General features: G+C 46.7%; 1 protein-coding gene and 1 long non-coding RNA gene across 7 annotated transcripts; one reads left to right on the top strand and one right to left on the bottom strand.

Moving 5' to 3' along the window:
* Positions 1–1,915: 1,915 nt before the first annotated feature.
* tcea2 (transcription elongation factor A (SII), 2) lies at positions 1,916–8,962 on the bottom strand. 5 transcript variants are annotated; one of them, XM_086213073.1, is made up of 11 exons: positions 8,272–8,962; positions 6,928–6,990; positions 6,629–6,734; positions 6,164–6,263; positions 5,821–5,966; positions 5,553–5,609; positions 4,954–5,108; positions 4,655–4,801; positions 4,045–4,116; positions 3,063–3,170; positions 1,916–2,274 (listed from the first exon to the last, which is right to left on the bottom strand). In XM_086213073.1, the coding sequence occupies exons 1-10, from the start codon at positions 8,338–8,340 to the stop codon at positions 3,102–3,104; spliced, it is 984 nt and encodes a 327-aa protein (XP_086069199.1). In that variant the 5' UTR covers positions 8,341–8,962; the 3' UTR covers positions 1,916–2,274; positions 3,063–3,101. The 5 variants fall into 5 exon arrangements, with proteins under 5 accessions (XP_086069199.1, XP_086069200.1, XP_086069203.1 ...); XM_086213074.1 differs by having other exon boundaries at positions 5,821–5,963; XM_086213077.1 differs by lacking the exon at positions 8,272–8,962 and adding an exon at positions 7,479–7,979.
* On the top strand, positions 7,275–12,539 carry LOC147255392 (uncharacterized). 2 transcript variants are annotated; one of them, XR_015117808.1, is made up of 4 exons: positions 7,275–7,619; positions 11,740–11,855; positions 12,017–12,163; positions 12,251–12,539. It is a non-coding gene; the product is annotated as an uncharacterized LOC147255392 (long non-coding RNA). The 2 variants fall into 2 exon arrangements; XR_015117807.1 differs by having other exon boundaries at positions 12,017–12,539.
* The last annotated feature ends 9,544 nt before the right edge of the window (positions 12,540–22,083 follow it).

The following is a 22,083-nucleotide window of genomic DNA, read 5'->3' as shown; positions in this document are numbered from 1 at the left end:
AAGCCTTGTTGCTGGCTAACCTGGTAGTTCCCATCGGCGCAGGTTTGCTCGGCCAAAAGCCAACGAGATTGTTTTAGATTATCACCTCAAACCAGCTGGTTTGGGAATTGCACCATACAACAATATCAGTTTATCTTCACCACCTTCATGACTTTCAAATCATAAATGCAGTTGCTTTTAGTAGGACGCTAGTATTTGTATTTGAAGAAGCTAATATTAGAAAGACGTGTGTTTGAGTTCGTAAGAGGCTAATATCAGTAGTAAGATGCTAACATAGGTAGTAAGAAACCAATACCAGGCTCCACAACTAATCTTTGTGCTTCATTTCCACAGCAGTCTGTAGTCTCATTTAGCCACTCGTGAGCCACCACTTTAAAGTGATATTTTCCCTTTCAAATACTCATTTCATTACATTATTTTCTTGAGTCCAGAATGAGAAGCCATGTATATTTAGCATGAAGCTAAGGTAGTCTGATGGCTAACAATAGCAAAACTGTTGTTTTTAGCCCAAATCAAAGTTCTGTTTTGTTTTTTGTCTGTTGGCAGTTGGTTAAGAGGGACTCCTTTAGCTACAAGCTAAATATACTTGGCTGGTTCTTTCAGCATTCTGGAGGAAAATAAGTCATACAGGTAACGTATTTGTGAACACATTCATGGAAAATCAACTTTTTAGGCAAAGTATCTGATTAATTATAGAATCTTGGAGCTCTTCTAGACTTCAAATCAGACCAAATCAATCAGATTCTTATGTCGGAGTGGCTAACAGTAGCGCCTGCATCGTTCGTTGACAGCTGTCTGTAGTAACTCCCACTGCCAGAAGATGGAGACAAAACGCTCCACTACAGCTTTAACGCATGCTTGTGAAAGGCTCCATCTGAGGGAACCGTGATGTTTACCTAAACCTAACCACGCAGTGCCGGGAAGCTGACGTGTCAGGTCTGAATACAGCACTCCATTGATATTAAAACTTTCCCCTAGGATTCAAACCCAGTCTACATGACCCATTCACCCACCATGACCTTTGACCCGCAGTCACTATTTATGCTTCTGTCTTCCTACAGGCTTTCAAACGTCTCCCACAACTGACAGCTCTGCTCACATGTAAACAGGAATACAGGACGGCCACGAGGCCGTGATCTAGTCCCTCCTTTATTCGATCCAGCTGGCTGCATGGCTTCAGTGTTCTCTTCCAGGATGAAGACACCTAACAGACCCCAGACCCTTCGACCGCCTCTGCAGCTTCCTTCCTCTCCCTCGCTCATGCTCATGTATGGAAAGAGCTCCGCCGTGTTTCCACAACAAACACAACTCGCACTTTCTCTGCTCTGCTTCCTCGCCACTTTTCAGCACCTCTGTCAACCCGCTCGCACCACTTGGAGACAACTCAGGTTTTTACAGGCTCGGGTGGAAATGGTGGGTCATATTTAGTTGAAGACACTCCAGCTCTCACTGCTCCTGATGCCTTTGCTAGCAGTGTGTGAACGTGTGTGTGTTTGAGAGCCAAGAAAAGCACAACACACACTCAGAAACACAAGCTTAGGCTCAACAGCAAAAATATGAACGCAACAGTTTCCAGGCTTTTTGACCTTTAACACAACTTAGTGGAGAGATCTCTCATCACCGTCATGGGTATTTTTAATGATGACTGTTATTTTAAATTAAAAACATGAAGTAAATTATTCATTAAAATTAAACTTTGCCAACTACTTTTTCCACATTATTGCAAATCAAGTTGTGTCAAAACTGAACCAAAGTCTTCAGTATCAAACATCATCTTTGAGCAGGTTGGGATGCCGGGGAAACGCCGTCACTCCTCTGCCAATTCCTGGTCCGGTTTCTACCACGTTTCACTTTCTCCATGAAAAAAAGCAAGAAGCTGAAGAAGTGGGAAGCCAGAGGGATTTCTTAATCCAAGAGCAACTTTAATATAAATGTTAAGGGCAAAATATGTGGCAGCACAACATGGCAAAGAAAGGCACATCCACTGATTCCACAAGGCCTAAATGTGTTTATATATCCGGCATAAAGCTTCATCTACTGTCCAAAATTAACTTATTGCTCCATACAAAAACATAATAGACAACATGAACTGGCATATCTTTTTTTCTCCAAATATATTACAGCTTTTAAGTTTTATATATATAGATAGATATATATGTATAAAAATATACAAAATAAAGAAAAAACTAAACTCAAATCCAAATGCAAATCCCTTTAGATATTCTGCGTCATGGCGGGATAATAAAAACGTCACACGTGTCATCTTCAACAGAACTGAAAAAGAAAGAAAGAAGAGGTTCATCTGTGAAAACTCCTCACTTTTACTGGTTTTTAGAGAACCTCGCAGCTGCAGTTCACCAAAACTCTTCGAAAATCAAAGGTTTTTGAGGCCAAAATCCCAGGGGGGGAATGTGGTCGTGGCGTGTCAGCGCGGCATTTTGGTGGATTCTTTAGTTTAACAATGTTATCACAACTCCAGTTCAATTCCTACAACAACTCCAGAGGCAAACTTGTACGCGGGGGAAACCTGATGTACGTTTAAACTCGACACGTTCAAAGCAGAAGCAGCTCAAGACCTACTTTTTTGGTCTCGCTGCAACCGACTCATTCGTCTTTATCTTGCATCTGTGATTCTCTTATCTTAACTCTGCTTCTTTTCCTTAATTCTGACGGCTTTCAACCAAACCGTTTGTGTTTAGCCTTCATGGTTTCATGATAATCGTACAGTACTGAAATCCAACTGTTTTGCTTTTATTATGGAGCATTTTGAGCTGCGCTTGATATGAGACGTCTCTCATTATCATTTAGCACTTCGATCATTCTCCAAACCAAAACTCAATGTTTACTACATATTTCTGACTGGAAAACATGACGTGTGCCGAGCTGCACCTCACACTGATCTTCAGGTTTAATCCCGGCTCTGAGGGCTAATCTTGACCTGCAGTCTCATCCGAGATTAGGTTCAGCGTTTGAAGCGACGCCAGCGTTCAGACGGCTAACAAGCACGCGAAGGGCATTCATTTCTTCGTGAGACGGACGCAAAGCTGATTTAAAAAACTTACATTTAGACCATTTACATCTGGTTTTAGTTGCTAGCAGATTTATTCCTCACTGCGTCTGTTGGTTAATTCTGATGTGATGTCCGTCAGGTTTTGGCGGAGCAGCAGCGTCTGGGCAGAGCGGAGGTGAGACGAACCACCCACATGTGATTTATTCATATTTGCTGGAACTAAAAGTGAAGCTGCACAATGATTTTACAACATCAGCAACAGTGTTTGCGTCTCTACTGTAAAAGATCGTTCTGCCCCAGGGTTGGAGCGCCACGCCATCTTTCTGAGCGTCCACATTGTCTCCCTCCAACAGCTGATACGACAAAAACACAACTTCCCACAAACCACCGGCTTCTCAAATTAGTCGCTTCACCTTGACCTCCAGTCGGGAGCTAAATAAGGGAAGGAGGGAGGGGCTGGCAAGAGTGTGAGGAGAAGGGAGCAAAAGTGAGGAGGGGGGAAGAGATGGAGCAGAAGGGTGAAAAGGACAGGTATGTCATGTAAACAAAGGGGCTGGGGGCGTGGTCTGGAGCAAACCCATGGAGGTGTAAAAGAAGAAAACAAGTGAAAGAGAGAAGACAAAGAAGAGAAGTGAGACAAACAATGAATCTAAGACGTAGAAGTAGAGCATTTCTGGAGAAGCCAGGGAGGAGAGCTTGAAGGAAACGAGGTCACACAAGAGGTACAGAAATTAGCAGACAGTGGCAGAGTTTAGCCTCTGCTGCCATCTTGTGGCAGGACTTTTTCGCGCAGTGCTGGGAATTTCACTCCAGCAATCCTGAGTTTTGTCTGTTTCCCAAAATGCATTACAGCAATCACAACTAATAATTTGTCATTCACTTTGGATGTGGAGGCTGAAGAGCGACCAAACTGATGCGCGTCTCATTTTCACAACATGCTCAATTGTTTTTGTTTTTAACGAACGTTTCCCCAAATTACAACAATCAGCTGTTGAGACCTTCGAACATCTTCAAGTGTTAGTGTGTTTGTTTACCTTCCATCGGTTGCCACAGCTGTTACACAACACAAAGGTGGTCATGGGCTCATCAGCACTGCGAGTTTGCACCTTTAAACACACACACACACACACACACACACACGATTATAAGGTGCATCGCCAACAGCAGCCGTGTAGGGATTCTTTGTAATTCATCTGTAAGATTCCAGCGCAACAATAAAAAGAAGCAATAACTGTTCAACACTCTTGCCTCAGAGTTTCTCCTAAAGCATCAAGTTAGGAGCTTCTTTCTGTCTCAGGATCTTTTGTGAACACGGGCCTCGGTCCAAACTCAGACTCCAGGATTTTCAGGGGATTGCAATTCATTCTTACACATTTTATTCCACATGAGCTGATAATTGGCTATTCCAACGTTTCTCTTTCCCTCCCTCACACTACAACTTGCATATCTTCTCCTCTCAAACTCAATTCCAGCTCTAAAGCAAAGTATTAAGTCTCCAGCAGTCACTGATACTCGAGAGGTCCTCACAAACCTGTCAGACCACACAAATGTAGACCTCTCAGAAACGTAGTACAGCGGCTCCAAATGAATCTTCGCTCTGCGTGTGCATGTGTGTGTGTGTGTGTGTGCACGCACGCATCTTACCTGTGTGTATGTGCAGCTCTTTCCATGACACTTGTTGCAGATGAACATGTCCGTCTCCGTACCGCCGACCTTCGACAGCTGATGCTCTCTGATGGACTCTTTAGTCAAAGCCTCTCTGATCTGCTTCAGCTCAGCGCTCGCCATCTCCTGTACACACACACACACACACGCACGTGCGCACGTTTGTACTACATAATCCTGAATGCAGTCCCTTACCGAACCAAACACAAATTAAACTCTTAACCTTCAAACGGCCCCTTGGAGCAGTGAGGACCAGACACCCTCACTGCATGACTGACCTCAGCAGTCATGCAGGCGATGCGTTGAGCTGAGATGTTGCCACACAGGACGTTACGCCGCAGGTCCGGATTCTTCTGGTCCTTCAGGTTGGAGATGCGGCTTCGTAGACGCGTCTTATATTTCATATCTGTCGACTTAAACTCCTGGAAGATCTGTGAGCACGATGGGAAGTCAAGGTAGACACACAGGAGGGTAAAACCCACAGACAGTGCAGAGGGTGGGTTAAACCCACCAACCCTGCCCACCAGGAGGGTAGAACCCACCCACCATATAAACTAAGAGGGTAAAACCTGAACACCAACTGTATGGACCGGGGGACGGGACCGTTCTTCTTTGTGAAGAGTAGTCTTAACTACAAAGAAATTCAAAGAAACTACTCGGTTATTCGTCACTTTGGACCCTGGCCACGCAGGGCTGCAGCAGCTCGCTAGCCGCGTAGCATGCTAACACTTGCAGTCTCCACTGGCAAAGAATATGAGCTTAAACGACTGTGTCAGACTGTGAATGCTGGAACTGCTATGACAAAACCGCACAGTCAGACGTCATCCAGTGACGGCCACACACAGCAACACGTCAGCTCCCTGGGAGGAAAGGATATCCTCCTCGATTTGTGCTGCAAGATGCTCGCAGTCAACTCCAATGGTCTTGTGGTCACCTGGAACACACACACACACACACACACACACACTTGACAACAGGAGGCCAATGTTGGGTATGGGTATAATTATATTATATATATATATATATATATATATATATATATATATATATATATATATATATATATATATATATATATATATATTATATATATATATATATATATATATATATATAGCCGCAGAGAAATTAAAGAATATTCTCACCGTCAGTCTGCAGCGCCGCCACCAGCAGCTCTCGACACTTGTTCCGCACGCTGTCCGTGGTGACGGGGGCCGGGGGGAAGGAAGTGACCACGCGGGGAAGGGTGGGGGTGGGTGGGGTGTTGGGGGGCTCCCCAGCCTTTTTGCTGCTGAGGAAGAGCAGGGACGATGATGAGGAGGGTGTCATCATCCATTAAAAAGAAAGCCCACTCAGATCCTCATCTGCTGGTCGTGCAATTAACGTTTATCAACTTTTATTCAAACGGACTCCATCAGCCTTGAACAACGACCTCACCCCGCAACAGTGGATGTAAATAAGCGGTGACATCATCGCTATGCAAATGACCTTTTCTCGGTGCTGCAGGAGTCCTTGGAGGTGGACGATGACCTCACAGGAGAGTCGTCCTTCTTCTTCTCCTTTTCCTCCGACTTCCCGTCAGAACCGTCTGGGAGACAAAACACACACAAACCAATGAGTCAAAGTACTCACAAGATGCGCAGCAACACGAGCGCCTCATCAGTATCCCAAGATATTTGTGATTATTTTAAGATTTTGCTGAGTTTTTCTCCCCGTCAGAGATTCAGAAGCAGTTCAACAACATCAAAATATCTGGCATCGTAAAACCCTGCATCCTGAATCCATCGATAACTTGTTCTTTATTTCAATCAAATCCAAAAGACTGCAGATTCCCTGAAGCCGACCAGCTGACAGACGTGTCAGCAAAAACCGTGCTGTCAGTCAATTCAGCATCAGATTCTGCTTTTATCAGCCATAAACTCTCTCTTCTAACCAGCGGAACCTCACACCTACCTAGTAGCTTCTTCCAGGACTTGATGAGAGCTTTGGCCAAAGTCTGAACTTCTTCCTCGGAACTCTGCTTCCTCACAGCGTTGACCGACATCCCGACTCTGGTGGACTGAAGACGGAGCGAGGAAATATCAATCAACAACAACAAAAACAATAAAATCCCACGACCTTGTCAGTGTCTTACATCAGTCCTCAAAACCAGGTTTAAATAGACTCGCTTCTGGCAGAACTTAAGAGTCGGTGGTTGCTATGGTGATTGTGACATGAGGGATTTCATCAGAAGAGACTTGGGAATTAAAAACCTGCAGAGTCTCCAGGGACATCTTGATGTTCTTCAGCTCCCTCAGCAGGTCCAGAGCTCCGTCCTGGAAGACAAAAACATTCAGGTTCTGTTCTTGGCGATCCAACGCGAGCTCGCTCAGATGGACGAGCTCCCTCGGAACAGTCAGACCACATCAGAACTACTTGCCTTTAAAATATTATATAATAATTAATCTATTCCTGAGGGGACGGTTTCTCGTGCATCATCCGGTGCTCCAGATAGTTGTAATACCACTAGCATGCCCACTAGAGGTCGTAGCCCAGGACCGTTCCATACAGGATAACTTCACTCATGAAGCGCCCAGTGATGGTTCAGCCGAGGGCAGGGGGGTCACACTGGTCCAGTAGGCACCTTGTGGCACCAGGTTTTCAATCCAACCCCTGATCCAACAAACGAGCTGTGAGGACGCAGCTTAGGTGGTTTAAGTAGAACCAGGTGTTGCTTCTGCTGGGTTGAAATGAAAACCTGCAGCCACAAGGCCCTTACAGGACCAGTCTGACCCCCCTGGCCTAGAACCACACGCGTCTTCACCTGTGGATTTACAGACCCGCATTCAGGCAGGAGGAGGAAGGCGTCGCCGTGGGCTCTCCTGAGCCCGGAGGGAACACAGCGACGGCGGAAGCTCAGGCAACCATTTCCCAGGATGCTGCGGTTCTACACGAGGTGCTGCAGGTGCCGTGTCACGCTGTTCGACACCAGTCTTCCGTTTGTGTTTACTGACTGTGTGGTGGTGTGTAGTCGTGGCCTGAGGTCTGCTTCCTTACTTGGATTGTGAGCGCCAGATAATGAACGATATTCCTCCCCTCAATGTTCTCCTTTATTCACGGACACATTTGAAGTGAAGTGCTTGTCACCGGCAGCAGCTGAGAGGTTCCGCTGGCCGCTCAGCGCACCTGAGTGACTCATTCGTTTCCTGCGGAAGGAAATAAAACGCCCTTTTGCTTCATCATCAGCTTCCCTCCCGTGAGGGACTCCAGCCTCCGTGGACGTGGAACAGGATCCAACGACCCGGAACTGTTGAGCTGGCGGGTAATTGCGCGAAGGTGTGAGCGCTTTAATTGGCAGCCGGCGGACCAATCACGACCCGGATTTTGCGACCGAACTGTTTTCCAGAAATCACCAAAAACAAACGGCGGCGGTCTGCTTCTGCGTCAGAGAACCATCAGCAGATCAGCGGGGACACGCGCGCGCGCGCGCACACACACACACACACACACATACACAGCAGCGTGTCTCCCCAGTTCTGCTTCCCTCAGCAGTTCCAGCTGCAGCTCATCACCTGACCGGCTGCTTTTGTGCGGATGCAGCAACTGTTGGGGCTCACCGTGTTCTTCTTGTGCACCATCTTATCCAGCTTCTTAGCGATGCGCTCCACCTCCTGGTTCTTCGCCATTTTGCGCGGATTCCTGCCCGTCAGATGGTCTCCTCCTGCGCGGACAAACGCTCCATGGATGTGGAGGAAAGTCTCTCCCCGTGTGCCTCCCTGCCCTTCGCTTTATGCAGTCCTCGCCCAGCTGCTGCCTCCCTCTCGCTTGTTGTTATGTGCCCCAGTGGCGAGCTGGGAGTTGTAGTTTTCTTCCTGGCTCCGCGCTAATTGGAACAGAACCCGTCAGAACCAGCAGCTCCATCGGCTCCTGACTCCATGATGAGAGAGCGGATCCGCAGTAGTTGACGTGTTTTGCAACTGACGTCGTGTCACGTACAGATTTTTTTCTCCTGTTTTGTACTGCTTAGAAGTTTATTGAAGTTCTTTTTTGTTGTACCAAAGCAGATGCACGAGTAGGACTGTGAATCACACACAGGACAACGACCCCAAATATAGACAGGTTAAGTGTGCTCTCTCGAGCTAGTTGGTGCATGGCTTGTGGTTTTCACACAGTCAGTTGTGTGACGCGCGTGTTGTGTCCTGCTGCTGCTTTTGAGATCCCTCCACGAGCTCTCCCGTCTTTTGTGTTTCTCGTGGGAGTCACGTGAGGACAGCTGATGAGTTCCACACAGAAACACGTGCGGTGATGAAGAACTTCAAAGGCTCTCCTGCGGGACTTTCTCGGTGTGACGTCAGAGAATAATTCAAACTACATTTAAAAGAAACGCAAACGCAGTGACGTCTCCGGAGCCCGGAGGAGGACGCTGTGCTGTCATCGCATGCGCTGCCTGCGCCCGTCCTCTAGGTGTCACTGTTGTTACAGTATTGCGTGTCTGCTGCTGAAGGACTCGCGCCTGCTGAATCTATTACGTTCCTAACCAGAACCATACACGCTGAGTAAATCCACATGGACTCGACAAACATTTGTGTCTTGTGACTCTCTCAACAGTCCCCGGGATTCATCTAATAAGAAGTAAATCATGCCGCGTTTCAAGGCAGCTTGTCAGACTTTGAAACAATCTTTTAGGTCTGACGTTGCTCGCCTCTGACAAGAGTTAAATAATGTGACACATGAAGCCAAAGGACTACAGTGCTGCAGATCATTTAGAGTCAGTGACAGAACAAAGCTGCTGGTCCGTTGTTGTGCTCCTCTAATCAGAAACAAACAGCCTCATGTTTCGCTCCTGCGTTCGGATTCCTGATGAGAGCGTCTCACTTACAGAGGATTTCGTTTCTGCTCCACCAAATCATGGCAGGGCTTTTCTCTGGGCATTTTTAGTGCAGGTGACGCTCTTCCTACATTTGATGCCTCCTGAGCCCAGAAAACCCCCCTGCAGCAAATCTGGCAACAAGTGACGAAGCAAGTGATGGAGGGCTTTTCCTCAGCTGTGGAGGCCTGAGGTAGTCTAGGGGTAATTCAGGTTGGAGGCGGTTGTGCTTGTGGTGAGGAGGATCCAGGCCTGCTGGCTGATCCGACCACAGCTGGACAGCTCCAAGTACAGCGCTTCACACCGCTTTTGAAAAAATGGACACTGTTACGGCACCTCAATGATGGTATGATGTCACTGCGGTGTGGATGAGGAGGCCGCGTACTTCTCCTCTCCACAAGCGTTGAGCGATCAGCATCTGGGCTGCACCCTGGTAGATCTCCGGTGTTTGGATCCCCCTGACGGGTTCACGCTGTTCTGATCCGAACTGAGACGGTCAGAGGTGTGGCTCTCACACATCCAGCAAACACACACCCGAGGGCCTTTTCCTCACGGCCGCCATCTTCAGCGCCTCCAGGGGGAAATGAGCCCAACAGACACATTTCCTGGATGTCAGACACATTCTCCTGCTCAAGGTCCCTCCAGGACTGGAATGTTGTGATATGCAAATTCTCCCCGCCTTTAACTTCATCCTGTCAGACTCAAACGGTCCGTCGCCTGAAAAAGCACCGATGATCACCGCGTCAGCCGGATTCCCAGCAGCTCCTCTGAGTGTTTATCCAACTCATTCTGCTTTCATGCCGAGTTTCACTGAAATAAATGAATCGAGTTCATCAGGAGACTGCAGTCCCAGCGATGAGACACACCCGGCTGCTGAGAGGAACCCGTCTGAACTTGATAGATGGGATCTCGTTGTTTTTACGGTTTTGAGTTGAGGCGTCTCGGCGAGTGTGGTCACGTGATGCCCACCATCTTGTTTGTCAGGTGTCAAACAGCAGCTTTCCCCTCCAGACTGGGAGGATCTCTCTCCTTTCTGGGAATCTCCAAATACTTCCTGTTCACTGAAGAGCACCTGAATCCCACGTCGCTCGTTCAAAAAAAAGGAACATTTGTGAATACGTATATATTTGTGTTTGTAATCTGGAACACATGACTCTGTTTCCCCAGCACTGACCCCCCCCCCCCCTCTAAATTTAAGTCAGACTCTCCTCACTTCATTCGAGATGAATAAATAAAAGTTGTTTTTTTTGCCTCATGAATTCTTGCCGCTTGATGTTGGCGGCCAAGAACCTCCTCCAGCCGAGGATCTGCAGAGCAGAGCTGGCAGCAACATCAACAGCTGCTGGGCGAGATAGCTGCGAGTGTGTGTGTGTGTGTGTGTGTATGTGTGTGTGTGTGTGTGTGTGTGTGTGTGTGTGTGTGTGGAGGATGATGCAGAGGAGAGATTCAGCTGAGTGAAAGGAAAGTAAAGCGGCTTCCCCTCCTCATCAGCCTCTTTGCTTTTCTCTTCTTCCTCCTCTCACCACCTCCTCCTCATCATCATCATCATTTCTTCTCCTCTTCTGTCTCCTCTTCTTCTTTAATTTTTTTGTTTTTCATTCTGTCTTTCACAGTGTTACTTCCAAAATGTAACCTGTACTGGATGTTACTACTTCGAACACTTTGCCTCGGCCTTTTCTGTTCTCTGATTTCTTCTTTGTTTTTTCTTTTTCCAATAATTTCCCTTCTTTATTGTTTTTCCCTTTATTTCTTCTCTCGTCTCCCTCCCTACCTTCCTCTTCCTCATCTCTTCCGTCCCTACTTTTACTAGTCTTTCCTTTCTTACAATCTCCTACTCATCCTTCCCTCTAGCTAGTCTCCTCCCCCTCTTTCTCACCCTTCTTACACCATCTTGTTTCCTTTTTTTAATCTTTTCTCATCTTTTTCTCCAACTTCTGTCTATCCTCCATCAGCAGTTGGCTACTCTCCATCCTCTCATCTAAAGTTTTCTTCTCTTTCTCCTCTCATCATTTCTCTCTGGTGTAGGACCCCCTCCACCCATCTTCTTCACGAGCTTCCCTGCTCATCTCCCACTCCTCTTTCCTCTCCTTCTCTCTCTCTGTTCCTCTCCTTCTATTTCCTCCTCAGTAAAGAATCCCTCCAGCCTAAATCGCATCCTAGATTTAAATCACATCTCAGTCTCAGGCAGATCTGTTTGGTTCTGCTCTTGTTGCACCAGATGATGAGGAGGAGGAGGAGGATGAAGATGATGATGATGATGAGGAGGAGGATGAAGATGATGATGATGACCGTATGAAGTCTCCGCGCTCGTGTAGGAAGGAGGAAGCAGCAGAGGTCAGTCTGGTTGCGTGATGTCAGCGATGTCTACACACAATGAGCCGTTACCTCCAGAGTCGTTCCATGAACGCACGTTTGAGATGGGTTTTTCTTGGTGTTGTCATTAGTTTGGTTTTGAAAGTTCTGCCCCTGTGTTTTGTTGTGGGGTTTACTTGCAGTCGAGAGCGTTCTAGAACCAGAACCAGGTCTTAGAACGGGGTGGAACTCCATACGTGTGAACCATCGTCACTCCTAAGTGCCGTCGGGTTTTGGGCTCCTCAACAGCTTCACCGTGGAAACGGTGATGACATCCTGCTGATGTGCGCGTAAGGAAACGTTTCTTCTTGAGTGAGTGAACCTTTATTTTGGAGGCCAACATTTAACCTGCATCTTTGTGGTCGTTCCCCGGGCAGCTGCTGCGTTAGAGGGTGTTTCTTTGTCAGGCTGGCGACTGGATCAGCAGCATGTGTCCGTGTGTTGCTTTGTGTCTCGACTGGTTCGACTCATGGACAGATTTGAATGGAATTCGTTGGAGAGGAAGGAAGGAAGTGATTTGATCCTGAGGATTTAGCAACGTGTCATCGACGAGCTCTGATCATGTTCCTGGAGTCCATGTGAAATGGTTAAAAGAAGATGATCATGACTTCTGGAAATCATTTCCTTCATATAATGTATCTTTGTTTTTTGATAATCAATAAATGATGGCGGCGAACAGACTTTGATGAATTTTGTTGAGATGTATCGTAGGGATGAGTCTTGAGCTCCTGGATCCTGCACTGGTTGTTTACTCCCTGTCCTTGACGGAGCCTCCCGGTCTCTGGTTTCTAGTTGTATCTGACTGGCATGAAGGTTTTGTTCTTGGTTGTGTTTTTCCTCAAGAGCTCCAGAGGCGTCGTACCTTCTGATTGTGGGTTTTGGGATTAGCATCTGACAGCAGGAAGCGCATGTTCCACCTGCAGAAGGCCCATGAAGGCAGGAAGTGTTTGTTCTGTAGGTTTTAGATCAATGGAAGCTGCTATCAGCAGCTGAATTCAGGAAGTGCCCTTTTCTCTTGATCTATGGACTCATTCAGAGTCACCTTTGACGCCAGGAAGTGTTCCTCTACTTCAGCTGGATCTATGGAGTCTCCGCCATTGACCATCCCGTGCAGGAAGTGTCCACTCTCCTTCATCTGGAGCTGTTCGTTTTGACCCTGGGCACCAGGAATTGTCCTCTCCACTTACGCTCGATCTATGGAGGCAGTGCTGGTAATGACCTCAGACAGGAAGTGTCCTCTCCGTTGGATGGATGGAGCCATTCTTATTTCCTTCAGAAAGCGAGCCAAGTATTGTGTGGCGTTGCCTCCTTCTTCCTCTCTTTTGGTAAATGAGTCTCCTGAAGCTTCGTCAGAGCGAACACGGGCAGTTTTCAGCCCCTGGCGTGAGTAACACACTCATTTAGATGTTGGTCGTTTACTGATGACTACATAAAAGTGCAACAATGAGACTGAAAATGCAACGATGGTAGGCTGGTTAAACACATGATGACTGTGTTGTCACGCTGCACATTGCAGCTAACAACTTAATCCTTTAAAATGTTTTGGTAGCCCGGAATCAGCCCTCGCCATGATGTCACCAGAGTACGTCTGCCCCAAACTGATCCGCTCTCCTGTAGGTGGGACAAAAACTTGGGACAACTTCATTTTAGAAGCAAGTGACTGACAACGATGGCGTGTAACACAACCGGAATGATTCAGAGCGTAAACCTCCACCTGTGGGGGCAGAGAATATGAGCCACATCTGAAGGGGGTCCGGCCACATCGAGGGACTGTCTCATCAGCTGAGGTCCGCTGGAGAGGCGGGGGAAAAAAACGCGCTGGCAGATGCGTGAACAGTAGCGCTTTGTGGCAACGTCTGATCAGGTCGAAAGCTCAAAGAGAACGTCGTGGCTGCACCGCACATTCATGGTGGTTTGGTTTGTCAGGAAGTCCCAGGTGTTGTCGATGATTCCAGCGGTGGTTTGTTATCCTGGCGTTCCACTGCAGGACAGAGCAACCTGGAAACCGTCCCTCACAGTTCATTGGTTCCGAATGGCACAGCCCTTCTGTACCGTGTTACTGGTGCAGGACGTCGTTACGAGGCTTTCCTGGAAGTTCCGCCGTGATGTTTTCTAAAATCAAGGAAACAGAAGCAGGAAGGGGAAGCACTGATCAGACCACATCAAAAGTTTTCTGACGCCCATCATCTCTGGGCTGCGTGAGCTCCTGTCAGACACGTCGCGCCTGTGGAGTCGTGGAGCGGCGGTCCGAGCTGCTGAAGGCCCTTTTATCTTCATAAATCTGACGACATTCTGTGTAAGAAAAGAGAGCCTGAATTTTTATCCGACACACAACATTCATGACTTTGTTGGTTGGGGGTTCAAGTCGTGTTGGTCCACTGAGCTCAAACTGCTGGAATCTGGATCTGCTAATGTCGGTTTAGGATCAATGACAGTGATGAAACAAAAGAGGACGCACGGATACAAAATATAAGGTGACAAATAAAACGTGCTCAAAGTATTGAAATACTTGGTAAACTAATGAAGTCTGCAGAAATTAATCAGGCGTTCCACAGAATGATTGGCCCTGCGCCCAACGATGTGCCACACTGGACCGACATTCTCATTCTCTGTCCCAGGATGATGACATCATTTTATTTCTTGTTCCTGACTTCCTGTCTCCTGGTAGGAATGTTGGCATCCAGCCGGGAAAACAAACAAATACACACACACACACACACACTTGTGTACATGCAAATTCATAACTACCATTCTGCACAGAGAGATCTGCTGCGTCCTGAATACCAGGCTAACATGCGCTTTAGTGCATATCTATCTGTCTATCTACCTATCTATCTGTCTATCCATCTATCTGTCTATCTATCTATCTATCTATCTGTCTATCTAACTATCTGTCTATCTATCTGTCTATCCATCATCTATCCATCCATCTATCCATCCATCCATCTATCTATCTATCTGTCTATCTATCTATCTGTCTATCTATCATCTATCTATCTATCTATCTATCTGTCTATCTATCTGTCTATCTATCTATCTATCCATCTATCTGTCTATCTATCTATCTATCTATCTATCATCTATCTATCCATCTATCTATCTATCTGTCTATCTATCTGTCTATCTATCTACCTATCCATCTATCTGTCTATCTATGTCTATCTATCTATCTGTCTATCTACCTATCTGTCTATCTATCTATCCATCTATCTATCTACCTATCTGTCTATCTATCTATTCATCTATCTATGTATCTGTCTATCTATCTATCTATTCATCTATCTATCTATCCATCTATCTGTCTATCTGTCTATCTATCTGTCTATCTATCTATCTATCCATCTATCTGTCTATCTATCCATCTATCTATCTATCTGTCTATCTATCTGTCTATCTATCTATCTATCCATCTATCTGTCTATCTATGTCTATCTATCTATCTGTCTATCTACCTATCTGTCTATCTATCTATCCATCTATCTATCTACCTATCTGTCTATCTATCTATTCATCTATCTATCTATCCATCTATCTGTCTGTCTGTCTATCTATCTATTCATCTATCTATCCATCTATCTATCTGTCTGTCTGTCTATCTGTCTAAAGGGAAATATGAGCACTGAATATATCCCACAATGCAGTTTTGATGATGTCATCTAGAATATTCTCAACAATACTGGACGACGACCAAAGCAGCTCCGGTTTAGCTCCAGTGCTGCCTCAGGTGAGGTGTCAGCGTGAGTTTATCCGTTGCTAGGATACTGGTGATGTCAGCAGGTGGGATCGGCCCTGTTTGTACCAGGTGTGGCTGGAGGACACGCCGCCTGTGAGTGCATACCATTTTTCTTTGTCGTGATATCTCTGGAAACCTTTCAGAGAGTTTCTCCAGATTTGTCTTGAAGTGTCCGGTGGGATGCAGGGATCGATGTCGAGATTTTTAGACGGTCAAAGGTCAAAGGGCAAGGTCGCCGCCGCCTCACAGGTATGTCATGTCTCTGGAATTGCTCAAAAATTTGCCACAAATGTCTGACATCAATATTCATGACAAGAAATACATCACATGTGTCAAAACAGCGTCCGACGATTTTGTTCCTTAACACCAAAGAATTTTAAACAATAGATCCCACTGCTTTCTGTCCTGAAGGCCGGACGCAGTCCAGAGGGTTATTCTGTTGATTCTCTCTTCGGCGAGTGGGCACTGGTTTGGGATGAGACAATACACCTTTTGTTTCTAAGTTCTGCTGAAGGACGTTCTCAGCCTAGAACAAAGAGAAAAGAAACCATGATTTATGAACGTTCCTCATATCACCAGACTGAGATCATGACGAGAAGGCATGGCCGACGCGCGCGCACTTCTGATGTCTCCCTGCTTCCACGTCTTACTTTTTGTGAAACAATTTGTCAATTTGGACTGTGTGTGTGCGTGCGTGCGTGCGTGCGTGCGTGCGTGCGTGCGTGCGCACACTGGGGGGGTTTCCTCTTTGCCAAATCACAGCGGGACTCATTTGCTGCTGGACCATCAGCGTGTGTGTGTGTTTTATGAGTTGTTTTATGATGTGTGTGTGTGTGGGAAGGCACTGGCAGTCCCACTCCCACACACACACTCCAACACCCCCCACCTCTCATATATTCACACTATAGAAACACATTTTCTGTTTTTAATGTTTTCTCCTTTCTCATGAGTTGAGTCACGTTCTTCATCTTTGGACGAAAGATACTTTTTCAAGCACCAAAGAAAAAACATATTGTCACATTTTATCCTTTTATACCAAACAGTGAATTCTTGTTGACAGACTGTTGCCAGTGGGATCTTCAATCATCATCATCATCACTGGTAATAAGCAGCATTGGGATAAATTCTATTGGATGATTGTTCAGTCCATCTCTGTCAAACAAAGGAGGATAGAAATGAAGTGAAATGAAGGCATTTTTGGTCACTAAAGACGAGTGAATACACAGAACTGCAGGGATGGCTTCTGTCTGGAGGCCAGCACAGACATCAGCGCCGCCGCGGTTCCCTCCTCCAAAAGCCAACAGAATCGTTACTCTGCATTCTGGATCACTGCAGAAAATCAACTCTTCTGAAAACAAGAATTTGAGACTCAGAGACTCCAGATGTGCTTCCAGAGGTCCGACCTCGTATCACACAGGCACCCCTGACGGATGTGAGAGAGTGACTTTGACCAATATTCACATTAAAAATGAGCAAGAACTCTCGTCACGAATGTGTGTGTGTGTGTGTGTGTGTGTGTGGGGGGGGGGTTCTTGTTGAAATGTGGGCTAAAAAGTGCAAGTGTGTGATTTTCAGGTTATTGTTAGACAAATGAACACAGCGGACGGTTTATTACATTTATGAGCTCGACAAACACGCTCCACTACACCACGTCTGTTTATTGCCCTACTTTGTTTACTCGTCTTTCTAGTTGTGCATGCGTCGTCATGTCATGCATTGTTTTAAGGCAGGGTGTGTGTGTGTGTGTGTGTGTGTGTGTGTGTGTGTGTGTGTGTGTGTGTGTGTGTGTGTGTGGGTGTGTGTGTGTGTGAGAGTGGTGTTGCTCCTCTGGGGGTTGAGACAGAAGAATAGCAGCAGCTCTGCAGTGGTGTGAAACTGAGAAAGTCTTCGCTCCCTGCATCTTCTTCTTCCTGTCCCTCTGTCCCCCCACATCCACCTCCACTTCCTGTCAGTGGGACTCATGGGAGTTAAAAATGTCTGCCCATCTGTCCGTCTCCCAACTCAAGACTGTTCATGGTTCGTTGTTGGTTCTTTTCCTGGTTGTTTCAATCACTTAAACAGTCCTTCCAGAAAAATGCAGAGCTTTTCGTGATTGTTGCAGGCAAAAATCCTTGATTATGCGTCACGTTTTCTCAAAAAATGCGATGGAATATGCAGGATATTTATGCAATTAATTGCAGGAATTTGGAAAAACTGTGGTTTTCATGAATACTAAAACAAAGTGCTTCCCTAACACTCTGTTCTCACGAGGCTTCTACCTTTAACGTAAAGAGTCGCTTCTACTCTAAAATGTACGCTCCACTGTTCTATGTTGTTAATGTATGAGAACCTTTGTTGTCCTGCACTCGTTCACGGTATCACCGAGTGTGACCAGCTGGCGCGTTCACTTGAACCGCTTGCTTGTGCTGGTCCGCACTTGTTTACACTTTTTCGAATGTTGGTTTGTCTTTTGCTGAAATCAACGTGTTTGTTTTTCTCCTGCTTATCTTGTCTTTCTGTGTGAGTCTCCATGTTCTCCCTGTTCCTGCTGGGTTCTCTCTGGTACTCCAGCTTCCTCCACAGTCCAAAGACATCAAGAGGGACCAGGTTAATCCAGACTCTAAATTGACCGTAGGCGTGGCTGGGAGAGCCAATGGTTGTCTGTCTCTATGTGTTGGCCCTGATGGACTGGTGACCTGTCCAGGGGGAAGGCTGCTGGGATAGGCTCCACCCCCACCACCCTGAACAGGAGGAGAGGGAGAACATGGAGGGAGGGATGGACATTTCCACCCCCCACAAAAATAATTCTATTTTGGAAATTATTTGGTGGCCCACTTGCAATACCTTCACGGCCCACCAGAGGGCCGCGGCCCACAGGTGGGGAATCACTGCTTTACAGGAATTTTGAAGTACTTTCCCTGCAGGGCATGTTGTCTTTACCGTGCACTCACACCAAAAGACCCAGTATCACCAGCACGTGTCAAGCAGCGCTGCTGGCATCACGTGTGGTTGTGGCCGCCATCACGCGTGTAGTGGAGCCATTCAGCAGCCTTGACTGAGACAAGAATGAAAAAGTGAACACGCACTCAATTGTGCAAAACCTCAAGCCTTACATGGACAGAGATGCGTTTAGGGGCTATTCGGTATGATACGTTTGATGACGTATTGATCAGCTGCTGGAACCTGCAGTTTCCTTGTGAATGCCGATATGAAACTGAACAGATCCTGGTGGGACCGTCGCTGCTTGGTGCTGCTAATGAGCACAAAGTCAGCCTGCTCAGCTTCATCTGGCAGCTTTTGGCGCTGAGCTCCCACTGCTCACTGCCGGCTCTGCTCCTGAATGTGTCATTGAGGTTAGGTGGAGGAGCTCAGGAGGACCGCTGCTCCTCCGTGTCCGGAGGAGTCAGATGAGGTGGTTAGCGCATGTGATGAGGATATGCTTTGGGCACCTACTTTGGAGGTATTCCTGGCACGTGCGGCTGCTAGGAGGCCCTGCGGTCGACCCAGAACACACTGGAGGGATTGTTAGCTCAGCTCGTCTGTAAACGCCTCAGGGTCCCGGGCAGCGCTGGAGCTGGACGTCTGGGTTACATTACTCAGTCTGCTGCTGGTGTCTGAGAACGGGTGGATGGACTCTTCTACATCTCTAGCATCGCCTGGGTTATGTAGTGATTTTAGTTGCATTCAAAGTGCTTGTTGGTCATTTTTGAGCCCCCAAATAAATGATCCTGCAGTTACCTAATGTTATTCTTCGACGTCTACAAAGTTTATTCCAAAGGAAGACATGACTTTTATACGCCTTGATAGGGCGGAGACACTCATTTTTTGGGGGGGATGCAAAACTTGAATCGAAAAACAACCCATGAAAAACGAAGGATATCAAAAGGGATTTTTAGAAATCTGATCAGAAAATGTTCAAATCAACTTGAAAACCAATACGATGACAGAAAAACACGTTATCCTCCACTAAGCCAATGAGCAGTCGTGTCTTTGGCCGTCACACTGAACATCCGCGTCTGCAGACCACAGTTTGTTATTCTGCGATGTTTAAAACACAGTCTGGAATGATGAGTTAAATCAACTTCGGCACAATAAATAGGTTTTCATAAATTGAAAAAAACGCTCCAACCACAAAGTCCATGTATTGGGTTGTTCTGGAACTCCACTTTGTCATTCGTTGTAACGGAACACCTCTGTGATTTTGACTGCTGTTTCCGAGCTCTGGAGGTTTCTGTTAAACTGTGTCTGCCTGCAGGCCCTGGCTGGCTGCTGGAATGAGACGTGAAGGCAGCAGGCCGCCGTCCAGCAGGTCAACAGAGGTTTTAGAAGGTAAATAAATGAGTCTCCGTCACTTTCAATCAACACCAAGTACCAGGCTTTGTCTTCGTTTCAGCATGCCTGCCCTCATTATTCTGTGTGTGTGTGTGAGTGTCTGTGTGTGCGTGTGTGTGTGTGTGTGTGTGTGTGTGTGTGTTTGCATGCAAAGTTAGATATGGGTCAGACCAGAGTGTATGCATGGCTTTTTGTCTGTGTGCGTGTGACTTTGAGTGTTGAAAAGCTGCTCTAATCTTTATCCATGTAACAAGTGAAAACAATGACCATACACACACACACACACACACACACACGCACACACACACACACTCCACCCTCCTGCTGCTCAGCATCTCCCCACTGTGGCAGCAGCACAATTCCCAGAAACTGCCCTCAACCAGAACATGCACACATAGACAATCACACACACACACACACACACACAGTATAGATCCTATCAGCTTTGTGTGTAAGTGAACGCAGCACGTTTTACACGTGTGTCGACTGCTGTTTACATTGTGTATGAACTAAGTGCAGCAGGACAATGGTAGGATGCAAAGAATGCGGTACAGTGTGTGTCTGTGTGTGAGTGTGCTTCTGTGTGTGTGTGTGTATACATTGATGATGACTGCGCGCACACACACACAGAAGCACAGAGGAGATGTATGTTTATTTGTGTGTGTGTGAGTGTGTGTGTGAGTGTGTCTTTTGTGTGTCTGTGTTTTCCTCTACACACAGAAAGCACCGTCAGCTGTTTCTGATTGTTTGTTTGTGTGTGCTGATGAACATGTGACCTTATTTTCTGATCTTTGTGCCTATTGGACAAACAAATGGCAGATCTGTGAGGCTGCGCGACCCTGCTAATGACGACGGCATCCGGTCGGTACCACGTCTGAATGTGACTCGTGTTCCGGACGGATCCAGTAGGACTCAGAAGTGAAGGGACAAACGCTGAGCCGTCTTCGGTCACATTTTCAATAAAATAAAGCAGTTCATAAATAAACTCTGGCCATCAGGAGAATTGGGAGATGTGAGTTCACTGCAAGAAAGTAATGTTTGACCTCATCCATCCTTTTTTTATTTTATTTTTTTAGAAATATCCAAAAAGAAGTCAACAGTAGATTCCTGACACGTTCCTAAAGCAGAGAATGATTTGCACGTGTTGTCGCAATGATAAATCCTGTTGTGCTCGTGCTTTGAAAGTACACGCCAGTCATAATTAGCAGAAGATAACGGTCACGACTGTGGAGCACACAGAAGGAAACACAGAGAGACGTTAAGTATGAAAATCTACACTGCAGCGCAGCGCAGATTCCAGCCTGGACAAACTGTAGTTGTGGAGCAGCGGCGAACAGCTTCGAATGGACGCGATCAGTCCACAGTGGTCCGGGTCAGCTGTTTGAAAGTGCTAACGAGGAATGAAACGGTGCACAACGTGTGTAGAGTTACAAGTTCCGTGCGTGAAAACTGTCGCATCTCAAAGACAAGCTGGTACAAACTGGACTGAGAGCATTGAGTGTCAAACAAATCCCTCTTTCAGTTTTACACCGCCATCGTCAGCTCATCACAGTCTGGAACGACAGGTCCAACAATCCACAGGAAGACTGCACTCTGGTGGCAGCAGGTAGCCGGCTGTTAGCTTAACTAGCAGCTACCGTCCAAAACACGGCAAAAGGCCAAAAGGAAAGCAGGCGAAAGTGTGGGTTTTCAAATGCAACATGAGCAGGAGGAGAGGAGGAGCTTGAGCTTTGGTATCAGGAGTCCACTTGTTCATCCGACGCAGTCTCACCACCCAGTCGACAAAGAACGAAGTTTGGTCAAGTCCTCTTGCGTCCACAGGGTCCCCCCTCTGCATCGCTCGACAATGTAGACCGCAAATCCGGCATCATCGGATGATGACGGGAGGGGATTTTGCATGCAAACAAGACGGTGTTGTGGTCCCGAACTCTAACCACTGCCTCTGACCAGTGAAGGAGAAACATCTTTCGACAGAGACAGTGTTGTGGGTGTGCTTGGCCTGAAGAAGACCTTTCACAGGTCGAAACGTCGCCTTTGTTTTTCATATAGAACACCTTCCTCTGTTTATTGATTGTTTTGTGGTCAGTCCTTTCTTTTCAACAATGGAGGATGATGGAGAATGGGTGGTGGTGCGACGCAGGCGCCGTTGCCCACGCCGAGGAGAGG

Source organism: Aulostomus chinensis, chromosome 9 (assembly GCF_037954235.1).
Source record: "Aulostomus chinensis isolate RoL2024-O1b breed Wild chromosome 9, RoL_Achi_v1.0, whole genome shotgun sequence".
Classification (NCBI taxonomy): domain Eukaryota; kingdom Metazoa; phylum Chordata; class Actinopteri; order Syngnathiformes; family Aulostomidae; genus Aulostomus; species Aulostomus chinensis.
The sequence above is the reverse complement of the archived record's forward strand: the minus strand, read 5'-3'. Positions and strand labels throughout refer to the sequence as shown.